This window comes from Maylandia zebra, linkage group LG22 (genome assembly GCF_041146795.1).
Source record: "Maylandia zebra isolate NMK-2024a linkage group LG22, Mzebra_GT3a, whole genome shotgun sequence".
NCBI lineage: Eukaryota > Metazoa > Chordata > Actinopteri > Cichliformes > Cichlidae > Maylandia > Maylandia zebra.
The window spans coordinates 10,328,280-10,349,740 of NC_135187.1; the positions used below are offsets into that span (position 1 = coordinate 10,328,280).

The 21,461-nt window shown below is 42.2% G+C and overlaps 1 protein-coding gene and 1 long non-coding RNA gene across 3 annotated transcripts in view; one reads left to right on the forward strand and one right to left on the reverse strand.

Moving 5' to 3' along the window:
• The window catches only part of nedd9 (neural precursor cell expressed, developmentally down-regulated 9), a 41,739-nt gene extending 34,292 nt beyond the window's left edge, over positions 1-7,447 (forward strand). For both annotated transcript variants that reach the window (XM_076879730.1, XM_076879729.1), the window contains exons 3-7: positions 27-125; positions 2,250-2,387; positions 4,153-5,328; positions 5,477-5,566; positions 6,542-7,447. In XM_076879730.1, the coding sequence (XP_076735845.1) occupies positions 27-125; positions 2,250-2,387; positions 4,153-5,328; positions 5,477-5,566; positions 6,542-7,087 (2,049 nt within the window). In that variant the 3' untranslated portion in view covers positions 7,088-7,447. The remainder of the gene's footprint in view (positions 1-26; positions 126-2,249; positions 2,388-4,152; positions 5,329-5,476; positions 5,567-6,541) is intronic.
• Positions 7,448-17,334: 9,887 nt separating this feature from the next.
• Positions 17,335-21,196, reverse strand: LOC143414565 (uncharacterized). The gene is made up of 4 exons (XR_013095198.1): positions 20,910-21,196; positions 19,070-19,155; positions 18,838-18,901; positions 17,335-18,686 (listed from the first exon to the last, which is right to left on the reverse strand). It is a non-coding gene; the product is annotated as an uncharacterized LOC143414565 (long non-coding RNA).
• Between the last annotated feature and the right edge of the window lie 265 nt (positions 21,197-21,461).

Consider the following 21,461-nt stretch of genomic DNA (forward strand, 5'->3'; position numbering starts at 1 on the left):
TTTGTCTTCCTGCTGTTTTCGGACAGGTGGTGACCCCAACCAGAGTGGGACAGACCTACACTTACAGCCCAGGACAGCATAACCAGCAGGACCTCTATGACGTCCCACCCATCAGATCACAAGGGGTAGGTTCCTCATGCACCATAACACCAGGATCTTTTTTTTTCTTTTTTTTTTTTTAGCAACCAAAGAAGCTTTGATATAATCTGCCAAACAGTGAACCCAATAATACAGTGCACTCTATGACTTAGAATAAAGGAATTTGTTTAAAATTAACCAATATAGGTTCCTAAAACTCCTTAAAATTATTGTTTTTCAAAACCAAAAAAAGCCATTAAACCCATTAATTTCCAGTAATGAGGTCATTTTCTAGTAATAGCTGTGAGGCATACGTTAAGGTTACAAGCTGTACTAAAAACACAGCTTGAAGTGTTTTTCCCCTCTCTTTTTTTCTAATCTTTGGTCTGTATGATGTCAGAGAGAGAGAATGTTATGGTTATCTCTGGTACCGAAACCACACCCACCTTCTGTTTGCAAATGTGGGTGGAGCTAAAGCTGCTGGTTTCAAAAAGAGGATGACCTGAGGGGCTGAGCCAACGTACAGATAAAGTTATGAACAAGGATTATTTTGAACTGTGGCTCATGCAAAGCTACACTAGGAAACGCCAAGCATAAAAATAAGATGGATAAATATCTTTAACACTATATTGCATGCATCTGAGAATGTACAAATATAATCTTTAGTTTACCTACACATTGATATCAGTCGAATCTGTTAGCATGTTTTCACCGCATATCAAGCATCTTCGTTTTAAAAACAAGCCATCCAGGTGAGCTTTTGATGCAGCACACAGTGCCTGGGCAAATGCATTTCATTTCTCAAAACAAGAAAGCCAATTCTCTGATCTGCATCGTGCTATTCTGCCTACCACATTTCCTGTTCTGTGCAGAGATGAGAGAGGATTCTTCACACTTCATTTTCTCTCATGCTGTTGAAACCTGCAGTGCGGCAGTAGTGTTTGCACATTTTGAGAACTGTACTGTATTGTTTTAAAATGCTCAAATAGATATTTTTAGAATTACAGACGAGGTACAGTGTGAAAACAACTCGAGTTGCTTACAGAGATGGAGTTACAGGTAGTCATCACCTGATTGTGCAGTTAGCCTCAATTTCACATTGCTTTATAGTGAGTTTCAGCTTTGGTCTCTGTTCTCACCGTTTTCATAAACTCTTACCGCTCTTTAAGTTTTGTTCTCAGCCAAAACAGCCTTCTGTTTTTAGCCAAAAACCCACTGAAAACTACTTCAAAACAGCTGACAGACAGGTGGAAACTAGCAAAATATGGAAGTGGAGCATTTAGCATCTGAAGGGCAGCTGGTGGAGACCAAAAATGGAGCAAAAAGAGAAAATACTGTGCAAAGAAAAACTCCAATCAGTGACCGTGTTGCTCTATAACTATTCACCATATCAAACGGACTTATCGTGCATTTTTTCCTGTCATATATACAAACTTTGTTGTGATGCTGGATGCTGACACTAAACGCAGCAGGAGATTCAAATAATGAGGCCAGCGTACGTACGAGTCAGAAAAGAAGCCCAGGCTTCAGCTGTCAGTGCGAACAGTTGTAACTAATGTGACTACCTCAGGCCAGCCAATCAAAAGCAAGTTGGCCTTACAGCCACCTTTGTGGTAAAGAACTCTCACTTTAGATAGGAGCGCTGCACCGAGGCACCTGTGCAAATAGAAATATGAAGCTTTTAACTTAACAGTGACTTATTGTCACCTTTGACTGAGCACTAAATTTGATTTTATTTACTTTGTGTCACATTTGCTTCTTCATACATGTTCATATATATTTCTTTTAATGCTTCCTAACTATTACAATCAAACTTCACTGAGTATTACCCCCAACTCTCCCTCAGCCTGGTTCAGGCGAAGTTTCTTCCTGTTAAAAGGAAGTTTTTCCTTCCCACTGTTGCCAACTATATATAAAAAAAAAATGTAATGACTTTAGGGGCAATTTGGTGAGTAGTATTTTCCTCCGAGCCAATTTGGCATGTGGACTTGAGAAGTCTGCGATTGAACTGCGACCTTCTGATTACTAGACATCTCACATACGGCCAAACAGAAACTAATAGTGTGCTACAAAATCAGATCAAGTCAGCTACAGTCAAATAATATGAAGACCAAACTTTGTGTGATTGTTTTTCTGAAACACGTAGTGATCATTTCACTTCCCTCTTTCAGGTGTACGATATTCCACCTGGTCAGATGTTCCCTGGTCAGCAAGGCGGAGCCAGAAACCAAGGAGTCTATGATGTTCCCCCATCACCAATGGACCCTAGGTCACAAGGCATCTATGACATCCCTCCAACCTCTCAAGGGGTAAGAGAAACTTCCAGAAGCAAAATGAAAGGGCACATCAGTCAGCCACTCCATTTGTTTAAGCCACATGAAGCTGAATTAACGAGGCTGCGTATGTCCAGAAAATTGTATTTTTATGTTTATTGATACAGCTCCTAGAATTTCTCTTAATTGACTATATTAAATGAATAATACGTCAAATATCATATTTATTGCATTCCTGCGGCCAGTTTAAATGAAAGCCTCGCCTGCCAGGAGAGTTTAACCAAAACGGCTCCGTGTTTAAACTCGCCAGCAGGGGAAAAAAACAAAAAATCAAGGACAAGGACATAACTCTTCTTTTGCCAGACCCTCTAAGATTTCACCAGAGCTGACCAGGCAGCGCGCCACCAGTTTGTTTGTAATAACCTGAAATATGCTGGGACCTGTTATTTGCGTCGTTCCTAATTACAGTTTGGGCAGGCCTGTCTAGCTGTAAAGAGTGCGTTTGGAGGCTGATGGAAATCAGTTTTATTGCCCCCGTTGCGCTCCCATCGTGCTCCGTGCCATGTACGTCAGCGCACACTCTGCTGCGTTGAGCCCGAGGGAGGGTGAAAGCTTCGTTGCATTAGAGGAAGGAATCAAGAGGCTGAAAGTTTGAGGTTTCAAATATAGTATCTCCCCAAGCCAGAAGGTCTTTCACTTCCTCAATCTCTAACTGCAGGACTGCTGTGCAAACACACTGCATCCAGTAAAAACCCACTGAGGTGCATTTACAGTCCAAATTCTGTGTTTAGCACATTTTTTGAATGTCATAAACTCGAGTCTCCCGGGGGGAGGGGATTAAAAGAAAACGATCTCCTCTGCAGGAATCCAGGTTTCTAACTGCTAATCTTATGATGGTCGTGAATTTAAAACATGTCACTTTTCTGGTGAGTTCTTAACGAGCTGTGTTTTAGGAAGGGGAGCCTTCTTTGTCGATGACTTTCCAATCCCCGAAGACTAGTCGGCCCGAATGCGGGACCGAGCGCACATTTTAGTGCTGTGCCTTTAAACGGGACCTCAGAGGCCAAAGCTGAAAATTGAAATGTCATAAACCATTTTAGGAAACCAGTACCGCAGCAGTGATAGTTCCTCACTTTGTTATGAGACTGCATGCACATGCAAAGAGTCAGTCAGTCAGTTTATGACTGTTTCTGTCAACTGTAGAGGCAAATGTTTGCTCACTCGCTGTGTGCTGCACTCTTTCACATTAAGTGGACTAAATGCGTCCAAGCCTTTAGTTTAGAAGAATTTGTTATATCCACATCTGGCCAAGCAGTCGTGTGCACACTCCAGCTCCAAGAATGCCTCAGAGGCCCCTTATTTTCAGAGCCCACGGTCGATGCTTCACAAAGCACGATCGATCCTAGTGCGATATAAGTGTTTACATTTTCAAGTTGAGAAAGCGTGACAGCACCTCTCAGGTGCGGATGGCGCGACGTGACTGCAGAAGGAGTGCAGAGGAGGTGTTTGTGTGCAGGAGGTGGAAAAAAAATGAGTCATATCGCAGGTGTTTCCACATCTGTTTAGGAGGGTAGCAGCAAGAGAGTGGGATGCACAGTTCTAATAGTGCAAATAAATGAATGTCTGAGATATGAAATGCTCTGTAGAGGTGCAGCAGAGCATTTTGTATGATGACAGGGATTTCACAACAAGGAAAAAAATAGTCCTGTGAGGCCACTGGTTAGGTGAAAGCTCCACTGTTTGATAATAATATACATGTTAACAAAAATAATAACAGTCTGATTACTGTCCTCGCCCACAGGTCTACTCAGTGCCTCCCTGCAGGACCAACTCTGCCCAGCAGGAGGGGAACTACGACTTCCCGCAGCCCCTCAAGAGCAAACAGGAAGGCATCTACGACGTACCCCCACCTGTCCTCGCCAAGCCCGCCCAGAGCTCGCAGTCACATTACAACTTCCCACCGAACGTGGAGCCTCCGGCTCATCAGCCGCACCCGAACACCAACGGCAATGAAGGCATTTACGATGTGCCACCGCCTGCCTTTCATTCAGGGGCGGGGTCTCGCAACGACGTGTACGACATCCCGCGGGTCATGCAGACCTCCCAGCACAGAAGCTCGCCCGCCGACAGAGACGGCAGCAAAGGCATCTACGACATCCCCGCTCAGGATGCTCGCGCAGTAGCGGACGTGACGGACGGCGTGAACCGCTTGTCGTTCTCCAGCACGGGCAGCACGCGCAGTAGCATGTCCACCTCCTCGTCCTCCACTGGCTCCAGCTCTGAGGGCCGCCTCGCTCTGGATGTGGACACCGCCATCCAGAAGCTGTACCGCCTTCAGCAAGCAGTGGACAGCTCAGTCGGGAATTTGCATTCAATGGCAGCTTCCCCTCACTGGAGGACTTTTCCTTTCATGGAACGCCACGCCAACGACGTCCGCACAGTTCTGGACAGAGTCCGGGCCGGTCTGGGAGACTTCATTGTGTTTGGCAGAGGTGCCGCGGTGAACGCTACGTCTCTGTCAGACAACAGTCTGCACAGTAAGCTTCGAAGGCAGCTGGGACGCCTGGAGGACTCACAGCAGATCCTTCTGCAGATCTACCAAGCTCTGGAAAACTGCAGCTGGGCGCTTAACACCCTGGCCTCGTCTGGAAGGCACCACAACAAGACCGACGACCTGGACCGCTTCGTCATGGTCTCCAGGACTGTTCCCGACGACGCCAAGCAGCTGGCCTCCACGATAGGCAGCAGCGCCGAGCTGCTGTTCAGGCGGACGCATGTGGACGGATCTTTCTCTGTGGGCAGCACGCCTGATGAGAACGTGATCCACCCGCTCACCTCCCCCTCGTCGGACAACGACAACAACGGGGGCCAGACCAAACCTTTCCCCATGCCCTCGACCCCAGACAAGGACAACATGAACAATAGCGAGAAGTGCGTGAAAAGCTGGATGGAGGACTACGATTATGTACATTTGCAGGTAAACAATTAAATCCACAGTTAGTAGAGTTATTTACTTTAAGTGACTTTACCCAACAGATAAGAATTTATGTGTCGTGTATCAAAGATCAGACCTACGTGAGTCTGGTTTCTCACCCTGTTTAAAACATTTTTTTACCTCCCTTCAGGGCAAAGAAGACTTTGAACGGCAGCAGAAGGAGCTGTTGGAGAAAGAAAACATAATCAAGCAGAGTCAAGTTCAGCTGGGTCAGGAACAGGTGAGGCTTTGTGTTTGTTTGGGCCTCGCAGGTGGAGCGCACACTGTGCGGGGGAGTGAAATACCTCGCAGTCTTAAACAAAACAGATGATAACACTGAGCGATTAGGGGCCCTTCGAGGTTCTTACGAAGGCCTCTGCAGACCTCGGCGCTCAGATCTGATTCTAACATCATTCTCTCGATGGAGGCCAGCCAGATTACAAGGTGGAGCGGTCACGGCCCTGAAGTGACCCACATGTGCAAAAATATATAAAACAAATGCTGCCGTACAAATGTAAACATGGAGTCTAGAGTTTTAGGTTTATTTTATTTACTCGTGGTGCTATTTTCATACGAAGGCGTTTGTGGATGTGGAGTTGCAGCCAGCAGTGGTGGGATTGTTGGTGTGAAACTGATTTCTTCTACATTTTTAGGATGAAATGTAAAGGGTGGCTGTTTCATTTTGGTCATTTAATTTCTAATTTCTTCGAAGTAACAGCGTTTTCCAGTAAATTTAACATTAAACATTTTCTCAGAGACTCAGTTTGATACTTTTAAGACAGCAAAAGTTTGCTGTTAAAAAGGAGAAAAGCCATAAAATGCTTTGCAAAAAGGAAAGTGTTTTTATGTTGATTTTTCTGCTTAAATTTACATATTTATAAAACGCAATTTGGCCTTGTGACCCTGAACCGGAGGATAAGTGGTTAAGAAAATGGATAAGCCAAATGGGAAACATGTTTGCTTTGAAATGAAATGAACAATCAGTGTGCAATCAAAGCTTAGACACGCGTCCTTCCTCCAAAACGTGTTTATACTTCCCTCTGTCAGGTTAATAAAGGGAACTCTGTTGATCTTTTTCTGCCCCCATTTTTAATCTGTGGGTTAAACCTGATGTTTTTTTTAAATGTTCACTTCAAATATTTTCCATTATAAATAATTATGTGTATTTAAAGCTAAACCTTTGCCCTTTGACCTCACATCTGTACTGCTTCTACAGATCAATCAGTTCAAGAAGCTGGAGCAGGAAGTGAGCAAACCCGTGGAGAACGACATCACGCAGTGGATTTCACACCAACACTCGGCGCCGCCCTCAGACTCCTCGTCCTCCTCCACCTCCCTCTCCCCGTCCGCCCACCTGTGCGCTCGGGACCGCCAGCTGCTCAGCTTCTACTCGGAGCAGTGCGAGCAGCACTTCGTCACGCTCCTCAGCGCCGTGGACGCCTTCTTCGGCTGCGTCAGCGCCGGCCAGCCCCCCCGCATCTTCGTGGCACACAGCAAGTTCGTGATCCTCAGCGCCCACAAACTGGTCTTCATCGGGGACACGCTGTCCCGGCAGGCCTCGGTGCCTGAGGTGGCAAACAGGGTGATGAACTCGAGCAACGTGCTGTGCGACCTGTTAAAGACGGTGGTGTGCGCGACTAAAGCGGCCGCCCTGAACTACCCGAACACAGCCGCCATCCAGGAGATGGTGGACAGAGTCACCGACCTGTCGCACCACGCTCAGCAGTTTAAAGAACAGTTGCTGCAGATGGCTCATTTGTGATTTTCACCCTCATGGCTCCTGCACATCACTCCGTTTGTACATCTGCCATAAAAATATATATATATATTTGCAGTATATGTATGTCGCTCTCCATCTTTAAGCCCGTTTAAGATGTTGTAAATAGTCTGTGTTCTGTAAATATTTGCTCTATTTTTATGTACATTGTTCTATATTATGATATGGACACATATAGATGCAGTACTGGTGCCTCTGTAGGAACATGTGGACATTTTTCATAACATTCCCATTGCATATTATGAAGCACCTTATGAGATGTCCTGTTATTTCATTTATAACTGTAGAGTGTCGTTTCTGTGTCTTCCTGCTGGATGTGACAGTTAAAAGTTCCTTGTAAATCAAGTCGGTGTCGGTGTCCGTGTGTGTGTGTGTGTGTGTGTGTGTGTGTGTGTGTGTGGAGCTCTCCACAAAGTAAAGGACTGTTCTTCACCACAGGGGTTTGTCATCCTTATGTCGTCCAAGAAGTGAAGCAGTCAGAGGGGTTTGGATGATAAATAGTGATATTTTCTTAAAAAATGTATATATTTTCATGTCAAATATGATATTTGTTGCAAAGATGATAAGATTTATATGTGAGCATAGAAAAAACTTTCAGGTGTTTACTGTGTCCATGTATTGATCAATAGACACCACTGGCTCCAGTTTTACGCCAAGCTGCTTAAAAAATATTACAGTACAATACATCTCATGGTCTCCGTCGGCTGATGGTAATAGATGGTATGCACACATTTAGTTTAAAATTCCTAAGGTCCCGGGAGAGGACACGGCTCCTGCATCTTTGGGGTTGGCGTGCGGTGTAAAAACCACAGCAAATCAAACATGCGGCGCGACCTGCTGTGGTGACCGCTTGTGAATAAGAAAGCAGCTGAAGGCGGCTTTTTCATTTCAAAGGTCAGAAGTGAAATTTACAACATAAATCCTGTTTGCTGAGCTCCTCTTGGGCTTTCGGCCACATCTCACTGTCTTCCTCAGCTGATTGCTTGATTCAAAGTCTTACAGAGGAATACCAGATAGTTAAGAAACTATCCAGTCACATTCCCCTGAAGACATTCGTGCATAGACATAATTTTACCTGCTCCATATAAACAGTTTGTGGATCTGTTGAGCCTTTCCTTACTCTCTGTCACATATGCACTGCTACATTTGTGGAAGTTCATATTAAACATGGTTAGTTTGCATAATCCCTGTGAGCCAAAAGCTCCGCCTTCCCACTGATCTAAAAATTTTATACTATTGACTCTATATGACATCTGAAAGGGGATATCCCAAATATGGCCATATAATGCACACAAGCACCACCCACCTGCTGTTCAGACCTCCTGCCAGTAGAAATCTGGCTTTAAAGGGGGAGGAGCTTAAACAGTGTCTTCCAGTCAGGATTATTTCTAACTGTGAATTATGCAAAGCTACACTAGTATAGCCCAATACTAGAAAAACAAAACATCCACATTAACCGTCAACTACAGTGTATGTTGACTTTTTCCAAGGCTTTCGGTTGTGTTTCATGGTCTATATCTGCAGCACTGAAGGTCATGTCCTTGTCTAAAGGTGGCCAAAAGTGCCAAAACAACTGCCGGTGCACCTTGGTGTCATGCACCTCTTGATTTTTGTAAGCCAGCATAGCGGCACTAAGTCTGGCACTAATATCAGCACAAGAGCTCAGACATTCACAGGAGATACGGAGGAAAACTGATTTCTTTGCTTCTGGTTTCAACTGGTTTTACTCCTCATTGAGTACTGATGCAGAGGTTTTGTCTGAGTGGCGACACATTTCTGCCGTTCTGCAGCAAGCCCAGCTAGTGGTTATGTCATAGGTGGTGTGCAACAACCCTGAAAAAAGGCATTATTGTTGAAACTACTGTTTCAAACGGCCTCTCGTAGTCTTCATCAGACTGATGGGGAGCAAACACTAACAGAAGGATCTTAAGGTGTAGATTAATCATTCCAGGATCTAGACTGAGCGCTTAGATGAAGGGTTCATTCATCCGAAGCGTGACTCAGCGTTTAAGTAATATAAAAATCTCACCTTAGGTTATTGTTCTGGTTGATTTTTTATCCAATCGCATGCTTGTCTCATCGTTAAGTCATATCTGATCACATTAAACACAGAGCTGAGAGGATTTCATTGAGCGGGACTGGGCAGGTGGAGAAGGAGCCAAACTATTCTTCACTTTGCTTGTAGCGCATTAGACGTGACACAAAGAGTAATGAGGGTGAGTAGAGGACAAGACTCTGCTACAGATGTTGTGCGGGCCGTGAGAATCGTCTCTCTGAGCCACCGGCTAATCTGCAGCACATTTCTCTGCTTCAAGGTGCAGTGAATTGATCAGATAAACGGCAGAGCTGAAAACAGCCTCTGTTTTCTCCTCATCTCCTCTTCGCTGTGTTTCATTATAGTCTGAGTGACTATAACCGCTCCCTGAGGGGTAGCTGCTCTATAGATAGATGGAACTGCGTAACGGCGAGATGTCCATGAGCACAGCAAAACTCCCGCCTCCCCCTTCAGCTTCCAATCTCAGAATCTCATTAAAAAATCCTCGCTGCTCTCACAGACTGGCACTCACAGGCAATCTCCCTGTTTTTATTATTCACTGCATTCCTCTCTGCGCTCTCCAGGGAAAGGAGAATGACTTTTAAAAAGGTTCCCGTTTTGCAGGCAGGGTGCAATGAGTCTGTCCACAGCAGAGATGTGCTCTCTGTTAATCTGCCCCACAAAGGCAGAGAAGAAAAAAAAGGGGCTCAAAGTTTTTAGCCTGGCTGGAAAAAGAGAAGCTGTTTTAGTCCGACTATTTGAACTTGAAAAATAAATCCATGCTGAAAAGGTCAAAAACATTTCACCTGAAGCACAGCGGTGGCTGTCCTTAGATCCAAAAATATATGACTCTGCAAATCTGAATGTTTGATCATAAATAGTGTAGAAAACTTGATTTTCAAGCTCATGTGCACCCCTGAGCTTTATAACATCTAAAAATATCTGACATACTAAGGTTCAAATGCAAAGTAAAACACAAAATTAGGCAATTATAATTCAGGTCTGAATCCACACACTGAGACAAAAGTCTAAAATAGAAACAAAAGGAAAACAGAGACGCTAACAAATCAAAACTGAAGAAAACCAAGGAATGGACGGAAGCCTACAGGCAAGAGTAACAAGATTATTTGACTGGAAACAAGGGAAAGCTCAGGAGTAAATATATCCCAAGTGGACGCAGGAGAGCAGAGAGGGAACAGGTGTGGAAGAAGGCACAGGTGGGACAGACGATTACCAAAGAGAGCCAACAAAGCGAGGAAGTAAAACTCACAGGAACGCACAAAGACCACAATCTAACCTAAGTATTTATACTTGTTGCCTTTACTACTTTAGTAATACCACAAAAGTTAACTATAAACTATTGTTTACCTGCATAAGAAAAGACACTTTATGTCTGTTGATTTATCAATTTTATTTTTATAAAGTGAAATCAATAAACAAGTGAAAGCCAAGTCAGAAACTTGAGCTCTTTGTCCTGCTGCCGAAACTGTTCCCCGAGCAGATTTTGCGTCTCATGCCTTCCGGTATTTGTAGTGGCCAGCAGGGGGCGATTCATCTGGTTACAAAAATAAAGAGGTGGTGGCTACATCTATCTTTGATATAAAGGCCATTGTTATTTAGTCATATTTGGAGGTGGCATTTAGAGGTAAGGTGAAATCGGCAACTTTTTAACAGACTTTTTTTTAGAAATTTGGTGATTTTATAGGTGTTGTCTTTATGTCCTGGTCACCATTAAAATTCAAGTTAATTTAGGAAAATGCTTGAAAATAAAACTGCCAAAATAAGTGCCCAGAGGTGCTTCAAAGACAGCTGGCAAGTGTTAAGTTTAACATTAACATCCACCCGATTTTCCCTGCATACTACGGAAGAGGATTAGGGCCACTGGGGAAAAAAAAAGTGGGAACGTCTTTTTTTTTTTTTTTTTTCCTGAATTCGGTGAAAAAAGTCAGAATTCTGAGAAAAAAGTCAGAATCCTAAGATTAAAGTCAGAATTCTGACTTTTTTTCTCAGATTTTTTTTTCCAGTGGCCCTTATCCTCTTCCGTAGCATACCTTTGAATTGTAACACAAGATGAATTATGCACTTCACCTGTGCTTTTAATCTCTTGGCAGATTGGTGTTTGTTATATTTTTTTAAAAAAAGTCTATTACGTGAAATTAAAAATGTAAGAACTCTTTTAGCTTCCACAGCTTTCTTTGTTTAGTCGTTTTGCCTTCGCCGGGCTTGGATAATGGTACCTCTGGACGACTTGCGGCTCCAAACAAGTGAGAGAAATAGCTTCTGGGTGATGTTAATGCTTCAGACCCAGGGAGAGCTCAGTGAATCAATGAGTTATTTTGGTCTTGGCAGCTCTAATTCATCCACTCAGGCCAGAACACACAGTCCTGGACGCAGCAGCAGCAGCGGCGGCGGCTTCTGTGACCAGAGGCAGCGAGCCAGACATCTTATAAATGACTGTCTCTGGTTCACTGCAGTTGCACAACAACGTAAGGTGCTGCAGAGACGAGCGAGCAGAAGCTGCACTTCCATCAGCTCCCCGGGGCAGACGTCTCCACGATCCCGAATGAGATATCGTCTGGCCGAGCTGAGAAACAGCAAACAGGTGTTTGGGCCGCCGAGATGGAAATGTGCAGGAGAAGAGCGATCAAACCGTGGGCGAGCAAACGGGGTGAAAGGTCATCAGAGAGGGGGCGTGCAGTACCTGCAGCCAACGACAGGAGCAGAGAGCAAAGCCCGGCTCTCGCGTTATAAGTTACAGAGGAGAGTTGCAGAGTTGGTGTCATTTCCTTGGCTTACCACAATCATTTCCTGTGAAGTATTTGCAGGCTCTGAAATTACAGCTTCTTCGCTCAGCAGGGCCCCTTTGTGCCCCAGCTGCAGGCAGAGACGTCATCAGCCAGATCTGAGGTAGATGTGGCATCAGCGTTACCAACACAGCTAAGGGCGAAGGTTTTCCTCAAAGTCGGTTTAGTGTGAGAGCGGTTTCTTAACTTTACCTGCATCCAGCGCAGATTCTCGGCATGTGACTCATGCATAACCCAGTGTGTCATTCAACTACTTTACTCTAAATAATCCAGATTATTTCCTCTTTATTAGGTTTATCATGATCTTTGCGGCAGTGGATGAAGCATTCTGAAGTTTCCTACAGGTAGAAAAAATATTCAGTCTTTAGCCACACTGACCTCAGTGCTGTATTTCTGGAGTGCATCTCAGCTGCAGATGTGTCGGCTTCTTGAAACCAGAAGTGACCATATTTGGGTGGAAAGCTGAAGCTGTTTCATTAGCAACTGAAGATGTAAACAGTTTCCTGGCCACCAGTGACCAGCAGGGGGCAGCCCTCAGCTCCTTCACTCTGTGACACCAGCAAACTGCTAACCCCGATCATCTTCAGCAGGCCGCCTGGAATGATTTTGTTTTAGCTGTAAAACTGTCATTAAAAAAAATCAGCTGAGAGCATGAGATTTGGTCTCTTTTTTTCAGGACAATTACTTCTTTCAACATCTGGAAGTTGTTTTGCTCTATATGTTTTGCTGTATACTATAAGAGTGTAATCAGTGATTAAGAACATAAATAAACAAAATTAAAATGTTACCGTTTTTACGGAATAAGACCCTCAGAACTTACATGAATAATATACTGATAAACAATCCCCCTGGTAGAGCTCCAAAAAACAGTTCCTGCCAAGCTGTAGGCGAAGGCCTGCGCTGGACTGCTGACACTTGTGCTCACCTTTATTTTTCCTGAGTGGATCATAAACCCACTCTGCTCTACAATCCCTCAAAGCCCTGCTTTTTCAGGGGTTGGAAGAGGGCTGGGTAGTGTATGTTTGCTAATGGTGACATTTCATATATGGAATTAAAAAAACAAAAACATGGCATGAAACGCTAAAAACAGAGAAAGAATAAAAGAATATTTAAAAAATGACAAAAAAAAATACCAAAATGTCTGATAAAATGCTCTCTCTCCACATTCATCTTCCCGGGGCTGCTGTGACGCGGTGCTTGGGATTACCATAATGCCTCTAATATCCCTGAAAAGTGCAGAGTCACTGTTTTCAGGATCCGTTGGAATTTTTTTACATTGCACAAACTGTTCAAGAGTTATGGTAGTTTAAAGAAACGTTACAGAAACCTGTCGCCAGGCATGGGTTAAGGCTAAAGGGCATAAGGCTCGGGGGCTTTTCCTACTTTTCCCATTAACGATGCACCAAAGTAATTAAATGATAGATTTCTTTCATTTTATACACAAACGTCTCAGAATTTAAGCCCCAAAAGTCATACTGACAGATTACTTTAATTTACTACAGAGGCATTTCTTTATCACTTAGAACAGCGGTCCCCAACCCCCGGGCCTCGGACCGGTACCGGGCCGCGAGAGTTGGGGCTCAGGTGTGAAATGTATGGTTTTCGGGGTTTTTATCGGTTTTCAGCGTTATTTTGTTATCGTTTTTATCGTTAACTCAGTTTTCCTGGGTCTCTTCACGTGTGTTATGAATAAATCTTCTTTTTTTTCGGTACCAGTACTAGTTTTATTTTGTTGTATTTATCCGCGACACCTTAAAGGCCGGTCCGTGAAAATATTGTCGGGCATAAACCGGTCCGTGGCGCAAAAAAGGTTGGAGACCGCTGACTTAGAAAACCTGAGACAGTTGAAATTGCACTCTGTTGTCTTATATTAAGATCTCTCATTGATTAAATGTGTGGTTAGACTTCTTCACTCTGACAGAAGTTGGAGTTTAAGTGGTCCAGCCCACGTACGATCAAAGTGGGGCTTCCCAGTCACAATCATTTCTCTTTGAATCTCCATATTTGACCTTTATTAATAAATTATCTTTAAATCACCAAAATGTAGCTGCACATAATTTAACTCATTCCAGGAAGAGAGCCCTCAGATTTTAAAAGGTCTTCGCTGGCTTCCTGCAATTTCCAGTATTTTTTAAATTATTTTTTTAATTGGTGTTCCTAATGCAGATTTATTCTTGAAAAGTGGAGCTGCATAAGAATCTAAACCCGATCTTATGACGATTAGTTAATTTGCAAAGTAAAATAAAGTATTTAGCACCTATGTAAAAGTTATGATCATATTTAAGTAGCATTACAGTTCACAGGTTGCATATTCAAATAAATAATACATTTTTTAAAAAGTAGCTAAAGTACCTCATGTATCATTTCACATGAGTGAATCATGTCCATAATATTATTGGGTTATAATTATTGATGTCTGTATCTCTTTAATGTTGCAGCTGGTTATAATTTTAGTTGCCCTGTAGCTCAATCAAACTAAAAGGAAAGCAAAGTTTTAAAATAAGTAGTACAGTGTACAGAAAAATATACAGTGCATGGAAGTACTTAAAGTACAAGTCCATTGAAAGTGAGTAAAGTACTTGAGTAAATGTACTCAGTTACATTCCCACTGGTGCTTTTATTTAATGGTGTTGGGGACAGTAAGATTAACAATACTCTAGTCCAATGGCTTTGACTGTAAGATACAAATAGAGACTCTGGCGTCCTGTTAGCTTTAGAATCAGTTTTAAAAATCTTATTTTTTAACATTTCAACAAACCTTGAATTGTCCAGTAACTCTCAGGGCTTTTACTGGCTTTCCATTCCATCATGTGTGAGTTAAAAACACCAGGACAGTCATGGTGAAAACTCGTGGCTGAGCTCATTAACCAATGGGTGGCATAACAGTAGCCATGGCCGTTCTTTATACTGGCTTGGTTAGCATGCTGCATCCATGAACTGTACGGCTGCAGCAGACACCTGCTAATAAAGACCTCTGCTTCATAAAGAGAGGCTTTGAGGAGAAGCTGTTGGCAGAATTAACAGCACAGCAAGCAAAATATTTCTCAGATAATTCCATTAAAAATGCTCCAAAAGACCCCAAAAAAAAATCTATAGAATTTTATGTCTATTTTTTAATTTTATTATTTTATGTCTCGATTTTATTACTGTTTAAATCAGGTACTGGTTACACTTTATGACCTTTAACTGTTTCTTTAATGGATTGTTCTGTCTTGTTTGGTGGTGGTTTTCAATTTTGCACTTACCTGGGCTGTGAGACACATAATTTCATCTCTTTGTCTTTTAAGATGACTAGAATGACAAATAAAGCGAACTTGAACACTACATTGACACACCCATAATTCTAAGAGTTACAAAGGAAACCAACACTCATACAGTAGATATGAAGGGGAAAATGAGCAGTGAGCTTGAGTTTATTTCTGCTGCTCTAACTTGGACATTTTAACATGTGAGTCAATAGGGACTGACTTGCCTTTGGAGTCGGCCCCTGCTGGCCACCAGAGGAACTGCAGTTTTGCTTCATTTTCTGCCCAATCTCGACATTTCCCTCTTCTGGTATTTTCTCGTCTTTCCCCGTCAATAAAGGAGAAAGACAAAGATATAAATCCCCAGCAAGTTCAAATAGCTGCCCTCTCCCAGAACTGGAGGTTACTTCCTGTTAAAAGGGAAATTTTTCTTCCCACTGTTGCCAAGTGCTTGCTCAAAGGGGCACATCACTTGTCTCATTTTATTTATTTCCTAACTTGTGAAGCATTTTGATCAAAACTATTGTTTTTAAATGTGCTATATAAATAAATAAATTTTGATTTGATTATGCTTTGATCTGATCGCTGGGTTTCTTTCCAGTCATATGGGGTCTTTAGCATACAATTTAAAGCACTTGAAATGATTTTTGGCACTATAGAAATAAAACTGAATAAATATATATGCTCATCATTAAATGTTCCCCTTAAGTGTTTTTAAACATGTGTTAAAATGAAAGGGAAGGATATACCTTACAAGATGTTTACATTCTTCACTATTTTATATCCTTCCTCGATCTTTAATAATTATAAAATTATCCGTTTATTTTGGCCCAGTGATAGACTGCCAACTGTCCATAGACTGTCCTAGGAGTACTCTGCTCCTATTGTCCCCTCAACCCTGAAGTGGATAAGCTGTTAAGCGCATGGATGTCTGATTAATGCAGTGCAGTAAGAACTAGCAGTTACCTTCCATGTAAATATTAGTAATCAAACAAATGAAATTACACTCAAATGCAGGAAAAAAAAAGAGGAAATTCACTACTTAATGAAATCTTTTTAGTTACTTTCCATCACTGTGCTCTTGGTGCTTTAAATGCACAGTCATGACTGCACAAAGAGGATCAGTGAAGTGCAGAAAAAGCGTGCAGGAACAACACTGCGTGAGGACACATCTTCATTCACTGCTTCACCCTTCACGTGTGCTCAGCTCCTTCTGACAACATCATGGCTCATTTGTAATTTCGCTTTCAGCCCGTTTGCAGTAAAAGTCATTGTGCGAGCATCCAGGAATAAGCTAATGACCCCTGTGGCTGAAACAGATTAAGCCTTGTCATAGAATAAAATGGTCTTTTGGAGCTTGACAGACTGTAGATTAAACATGCGGTGCATTAATTCACTGCATTGAGGTCATGGACAGTAATTTATGGCAGCAATTTAAAATCTTCCAGCAGAGTCTAAAACACTTTACAGAGACTGGTTAACGGAGGAGTTCACTGGAGGAAGGACATGTGTCTCTTTACTGTCTTTTAGCATCTGTTCTTAAAAACAAACCAGCTGCACAGTTTGTTGCAGGCTCTGCAGCAAAGCTGAAGCCCTCTATGGAGCTTTAAAATCAGTCCTTTAACACATCTTAAGGTTTAATTTGAATCAAAAAGACGAATGTTACCAAATAAACCCAAGGGAGGTACAAAAGTACAACATTTCCTGCAGAATATTGTTAAGTAAATAGAAATACTTGAGTAAAGTAGAATCTAAGCTGGGGCGCGTCTGCTGTTGGTTTGTTTTCTATCAGTGCAACACTGCCACCTTGTGTTTAAACTGTGGGGGGACAAGGGAAAAGGGAAATTTGGATCTCCTCCAGCTTTGATGGCACCATGCATTTGCTTTGGCTTCACTTCAGTCTATCCACAGTCAGGTTAATTTCTCACCAAGATCTTGCACTAATGAAGCACATCCCAAAGATTCTCAAAGGGGTCAAAGTATGGACTTGATGATCCAAGTGTGAAAATGATGCCTCCTGCTCCCCGAACCACTCTTTCATGGTTTGATCCTGGTTAATCATTTTGGAACGAACACACACACACACACACACACAAACACACACATGCTATAAGGGATGGCAAATATCCATGCAGTTATACTGCAGATTTTTTTAATTTCATTTTTATTTTTTTACTTCAATAAATTATCTCAGTAAGTCTTTCAGGTTTTAATGTGTTGAAGGAGTTCTTAACCTGATTTTCAAGTTTAAGAAATATTTTTAGTTGCTTCCTTTGCTTCACAGGGCCAATAAGTAGACCCTTCTGAAATGTACTAACAACATTTAATGAGGATCTGTAAAAAAACAAAACAAAATCACATTATGTTTTATCATCCTTGACATTTCTAGTACAACACATACAGTGGCTTGCAAAAGTATTCGGCCCCCTTGAACTTTCCCACATTTTGTCACATTACAGCCACAAACATGAATCAATTTTATTGGAATTCCACGTGAAAGACCAACACAAAGTGGTGCACACGTGAGAAGTGGAACGAAAATCATACATGATTCCAAACATTTTTTACAAATAAATAACTGCAAAGTGGGGTGTGCATAATTATTCAGCCCCCTTTGGTATGAGTGCAGTCAGTTGCCCATAGACATGCCTGATGAGTGCTAATGACTAAATGTGCACCTGTGTGTGATCTAATGTCAGTACAAATACAGCTGCTCTGTGACGGCCTCAGAGGTTGTCTAAGAGAATATTGGGAGCGACAACACCATGAAGTCCAAAGAACACACCAGACAGGTCAGGGATGAAGTTATTGAGAAATTTAAAGCAGCTTAGGCTACAAAAAGATTTCCCAAGCCTTGAACATCCCACGGAGCACTGTTCAAGCCATCATTCAGAAATGGAAGGAGTATGGCACAACTGTAAACCTACCAAGACGAGGCCGTCCACCTAAACTCACAGGCCGAACAAGGAGAGCGCTGATCAGAAATGCAGCCAAGAGGCCCATGGTGACTCTGGACGAGCTGCAGAGATCTACAGCTCAGGTGGGGGAATCTGTCCATAGGACAACTATTAGCCGTGCACTGCACAAAGTTGGCCTTTATGGAAGAGTGGCAAGAAGAAAGCCATTGGTAACAGAAAACCATAAGAAGTCCTGTTTGCAGTTTGACACAAGCCATGTAGGGGACACAGCAAACATGTGGAAGAAGGTGCTCTGGTCAGATGAGACCAAAATGGAACTTTTTGGCCAAAATGCAAAACGCTATGTGTGGCAGAAAACTAACACTGCACATCACTCTGAACACACCATCCCCACTGTCAAACATGGTGGTGGCAGCATCATGCTCTGGGGGTGCTTCTCTTCAGCAGGGACAGGGAAGCTGGTCAGAGTTGATGGGAAGATGGATGGAGCCAAATACAGGGCAATCTTGGAAGAAAACCTCTTGGAGTCTGCAAAAGACTTGAGACTGGGGTGGAGGTTCACCTTCCAGCAGGACAACGACCCTAAACATAAAGCCAGGGCAACAATGGAATGGTTTAAAAACAAATTTCACTGTTCAAAAACTTGCAAACCATATACTGTGTGGACAGTGTGGACTGATCATATGCCACAAACTAAGTTTGTGCAGACTAAACTGTCTTTGTATTCACTTACACAACATGTCTCTCAGGATTAACTGGAGTCATCAGCAACAGCATAGAGCAATCAGGTCTCAAGTCTAATAACAGAAGACAGGAAAAGATCAATAAAGAAACAACTTCCCCAAACCAAAGCACAAATGAAACAATAAGTAAAACAGGTTGATCTAAAGTATAATTAAAGCTCAGCCTGATTAATATAAATGTCACTGACAATTATTAATATATTGGAAAACCAAAATAGTTACCACTCAGTTAAAGACTTTCTGTCCAACTGCTTCTTCTTACAGACTTGTAAGGGTTTGATGTAACCTGGGGAGTGCTGGTCCCGAGCCTCAAAGACCATAAGAAGCAAGCAGAGGGAGAAAAAACAGAAAATTATTTAGAAACTGATTTGATCCTTAATGGCTGTGCAGCAGTTATAACTTACAACACAGAAGGTCAATGTAGTAGACCTCATACAACCAAATTAGACTAGCACATATAGTACTAAAATCCTCTATTACTGTGTCTGAATTTGTGGCATTAACACTGTTAGTTTAGGCCTAAAGAGATGTGTTTAAAGAAAAGACCACCTAACTTAAATGTAATCATTGCACGCTTGTTAAAAGCTAACTTTCAATATATAAAGTCTCTAATAAGCACAATTACCAGATAAAACATATGGCAGTGTTTATATGTGACACAGGCAACCCCAACATGTTCTGATGATTCAACAGTGGGATTTAGCTTCATTATTTAGAATATAGAAGAAGCTATAAAGCCAACATAGACTTTAACCATTTAGCAAGCCACGAATCTGGTTTATGGCTTTGGACTTTCACAACAAAAAATGAATCTAAACACATGTTTTAACAAAACAAATACTGCTGTTCTTCTTCTTCTTTTTTAAAATGTAATTACATTTGACATTAATAGATGCCACAGATGCAGTAGCGGTTTTTGACATGGGCGACATGGGACCAGGGCGGCATCGTGGTGGGGTGCGGCATCACGGGCATCAGCAAAAAAAAATTTATTTGCTTGTACTCATGCTGTCCCGACATCATGCCAGGGCATACTGGGAATGCCATAGGCACTGATCGGTTTTCTATCGCCCATTTGCTGGGAGTAAGGGCGCCCTCCGTTTGTGAGGTGCGCCTGCTGCTTGTCGCACAGGGAGGAGAGGGCGGAGCAGCGGGGGATTCTGTGGCTGGCTGGAGCAGCATCTAATAACCAACTCGCAAAATAAAATAAAATAAAAACAAACCAACAAACACGAAAACACCAGACATTATAATATGCTTGCTGCTGCGCTGAAGTCAAAGTAAACTTTATTATCATCTCCGCTATAAACAGTCCAGTATATAGAGAGACCAGACGACGAGGGTCAGGTTACAGCAGTGCAAGTAAACAAACAATAAATTTAAGAAGAGTAAGAAAATTAATATGCACTTTAGGGCTAGGGGTAAAGGGATCAATAACAATTTATAATTTACAGTTTGATGAATTAAAGTCTCACACACTGTCGAAAGGAGAAGGGGCCGGCTGCTTCCAAATAGAGCACATTACATTCATAATGTTGTAATGTTCTGTCGAATCTGTGAACTAACTTAAGGTGTAGGTTTATTACGCTATATTGTGGTGATCCTCGGGTTGGGGGATGGGTGTTCCTACTGGAGTGCAAAATTAAAACCAATGGAAGATGGACGCCAGAGGGAGTGTTCGCCCAAGGCGCCAAACAGGCTAGGACCGCCACTGCACAGATGTTCAAAAGCTGCCACAAAGAATTAAAATAAATCCAGGGGTTAAAAATAAAAACTTAATATGTTAGAAAGTTTTATATGGACTATAAACAAGCCCCCAACCTTAACGGCTGCACCTTCCGAAAAGGTTTCTTCCGGGCTCTTATATAATAGCTGCTCACTTTTCTACTTCAAACAATCCAAAGAAAACTTCACTTTTTAAAAGGAGTTAATTTTAAGTAACAGGAGCCGAGAGGCAGCAGCAATGCTAGGCTAACACTAGCTAGCTAGCAAGATCATAAATCTGGTGCTAAACTGAGAGAAGGCACAAAAGCAGTTTGAATAACAGTAAACATTTACTCACCAAATCAGTATATAACGTAAGGAATCACAGCAATGACAAGCGGCTCGATAAAACCATTCTCCACAACGACTTTCCATGAAGTTCGTCTTGAATCGCTAACGAAGAAGAATAAAACCAGCCAAGTGCAGATGAAGTGGGCGAAGATGAAGCAGGGCAGCACGGAGGCGAAAGGAGCGAGGGCAGTGAGACGAGATGAGAAACAGTGTGACGGCCTTTAAGTTCTGGAAAAATATAAGCAAATATCAACCCAATAATTTCTTACAATTTAAACATAAACGAAAGTTAACTTAATCTGATTCAACAGGTTAAAAAAGTGGGTAAAAAAATTATTTTAAACCCTCCCGTCGCCCCATCTGACATTCGGCAAACAAAACATTTCCACCACACCTCTCCAGGGGGCTCTTAAAATCCCTTAATTATTGGGAGGGTGCAGAGGTTAACAAACTATTCACTTTTCAAAACCATAACAAACAGAACATTTTAAAAAATGTCTATTTTTATTGCAGGGAATAAGTAAGGTTAAAGTTTAACAACAAACACTGAGCCTCACTT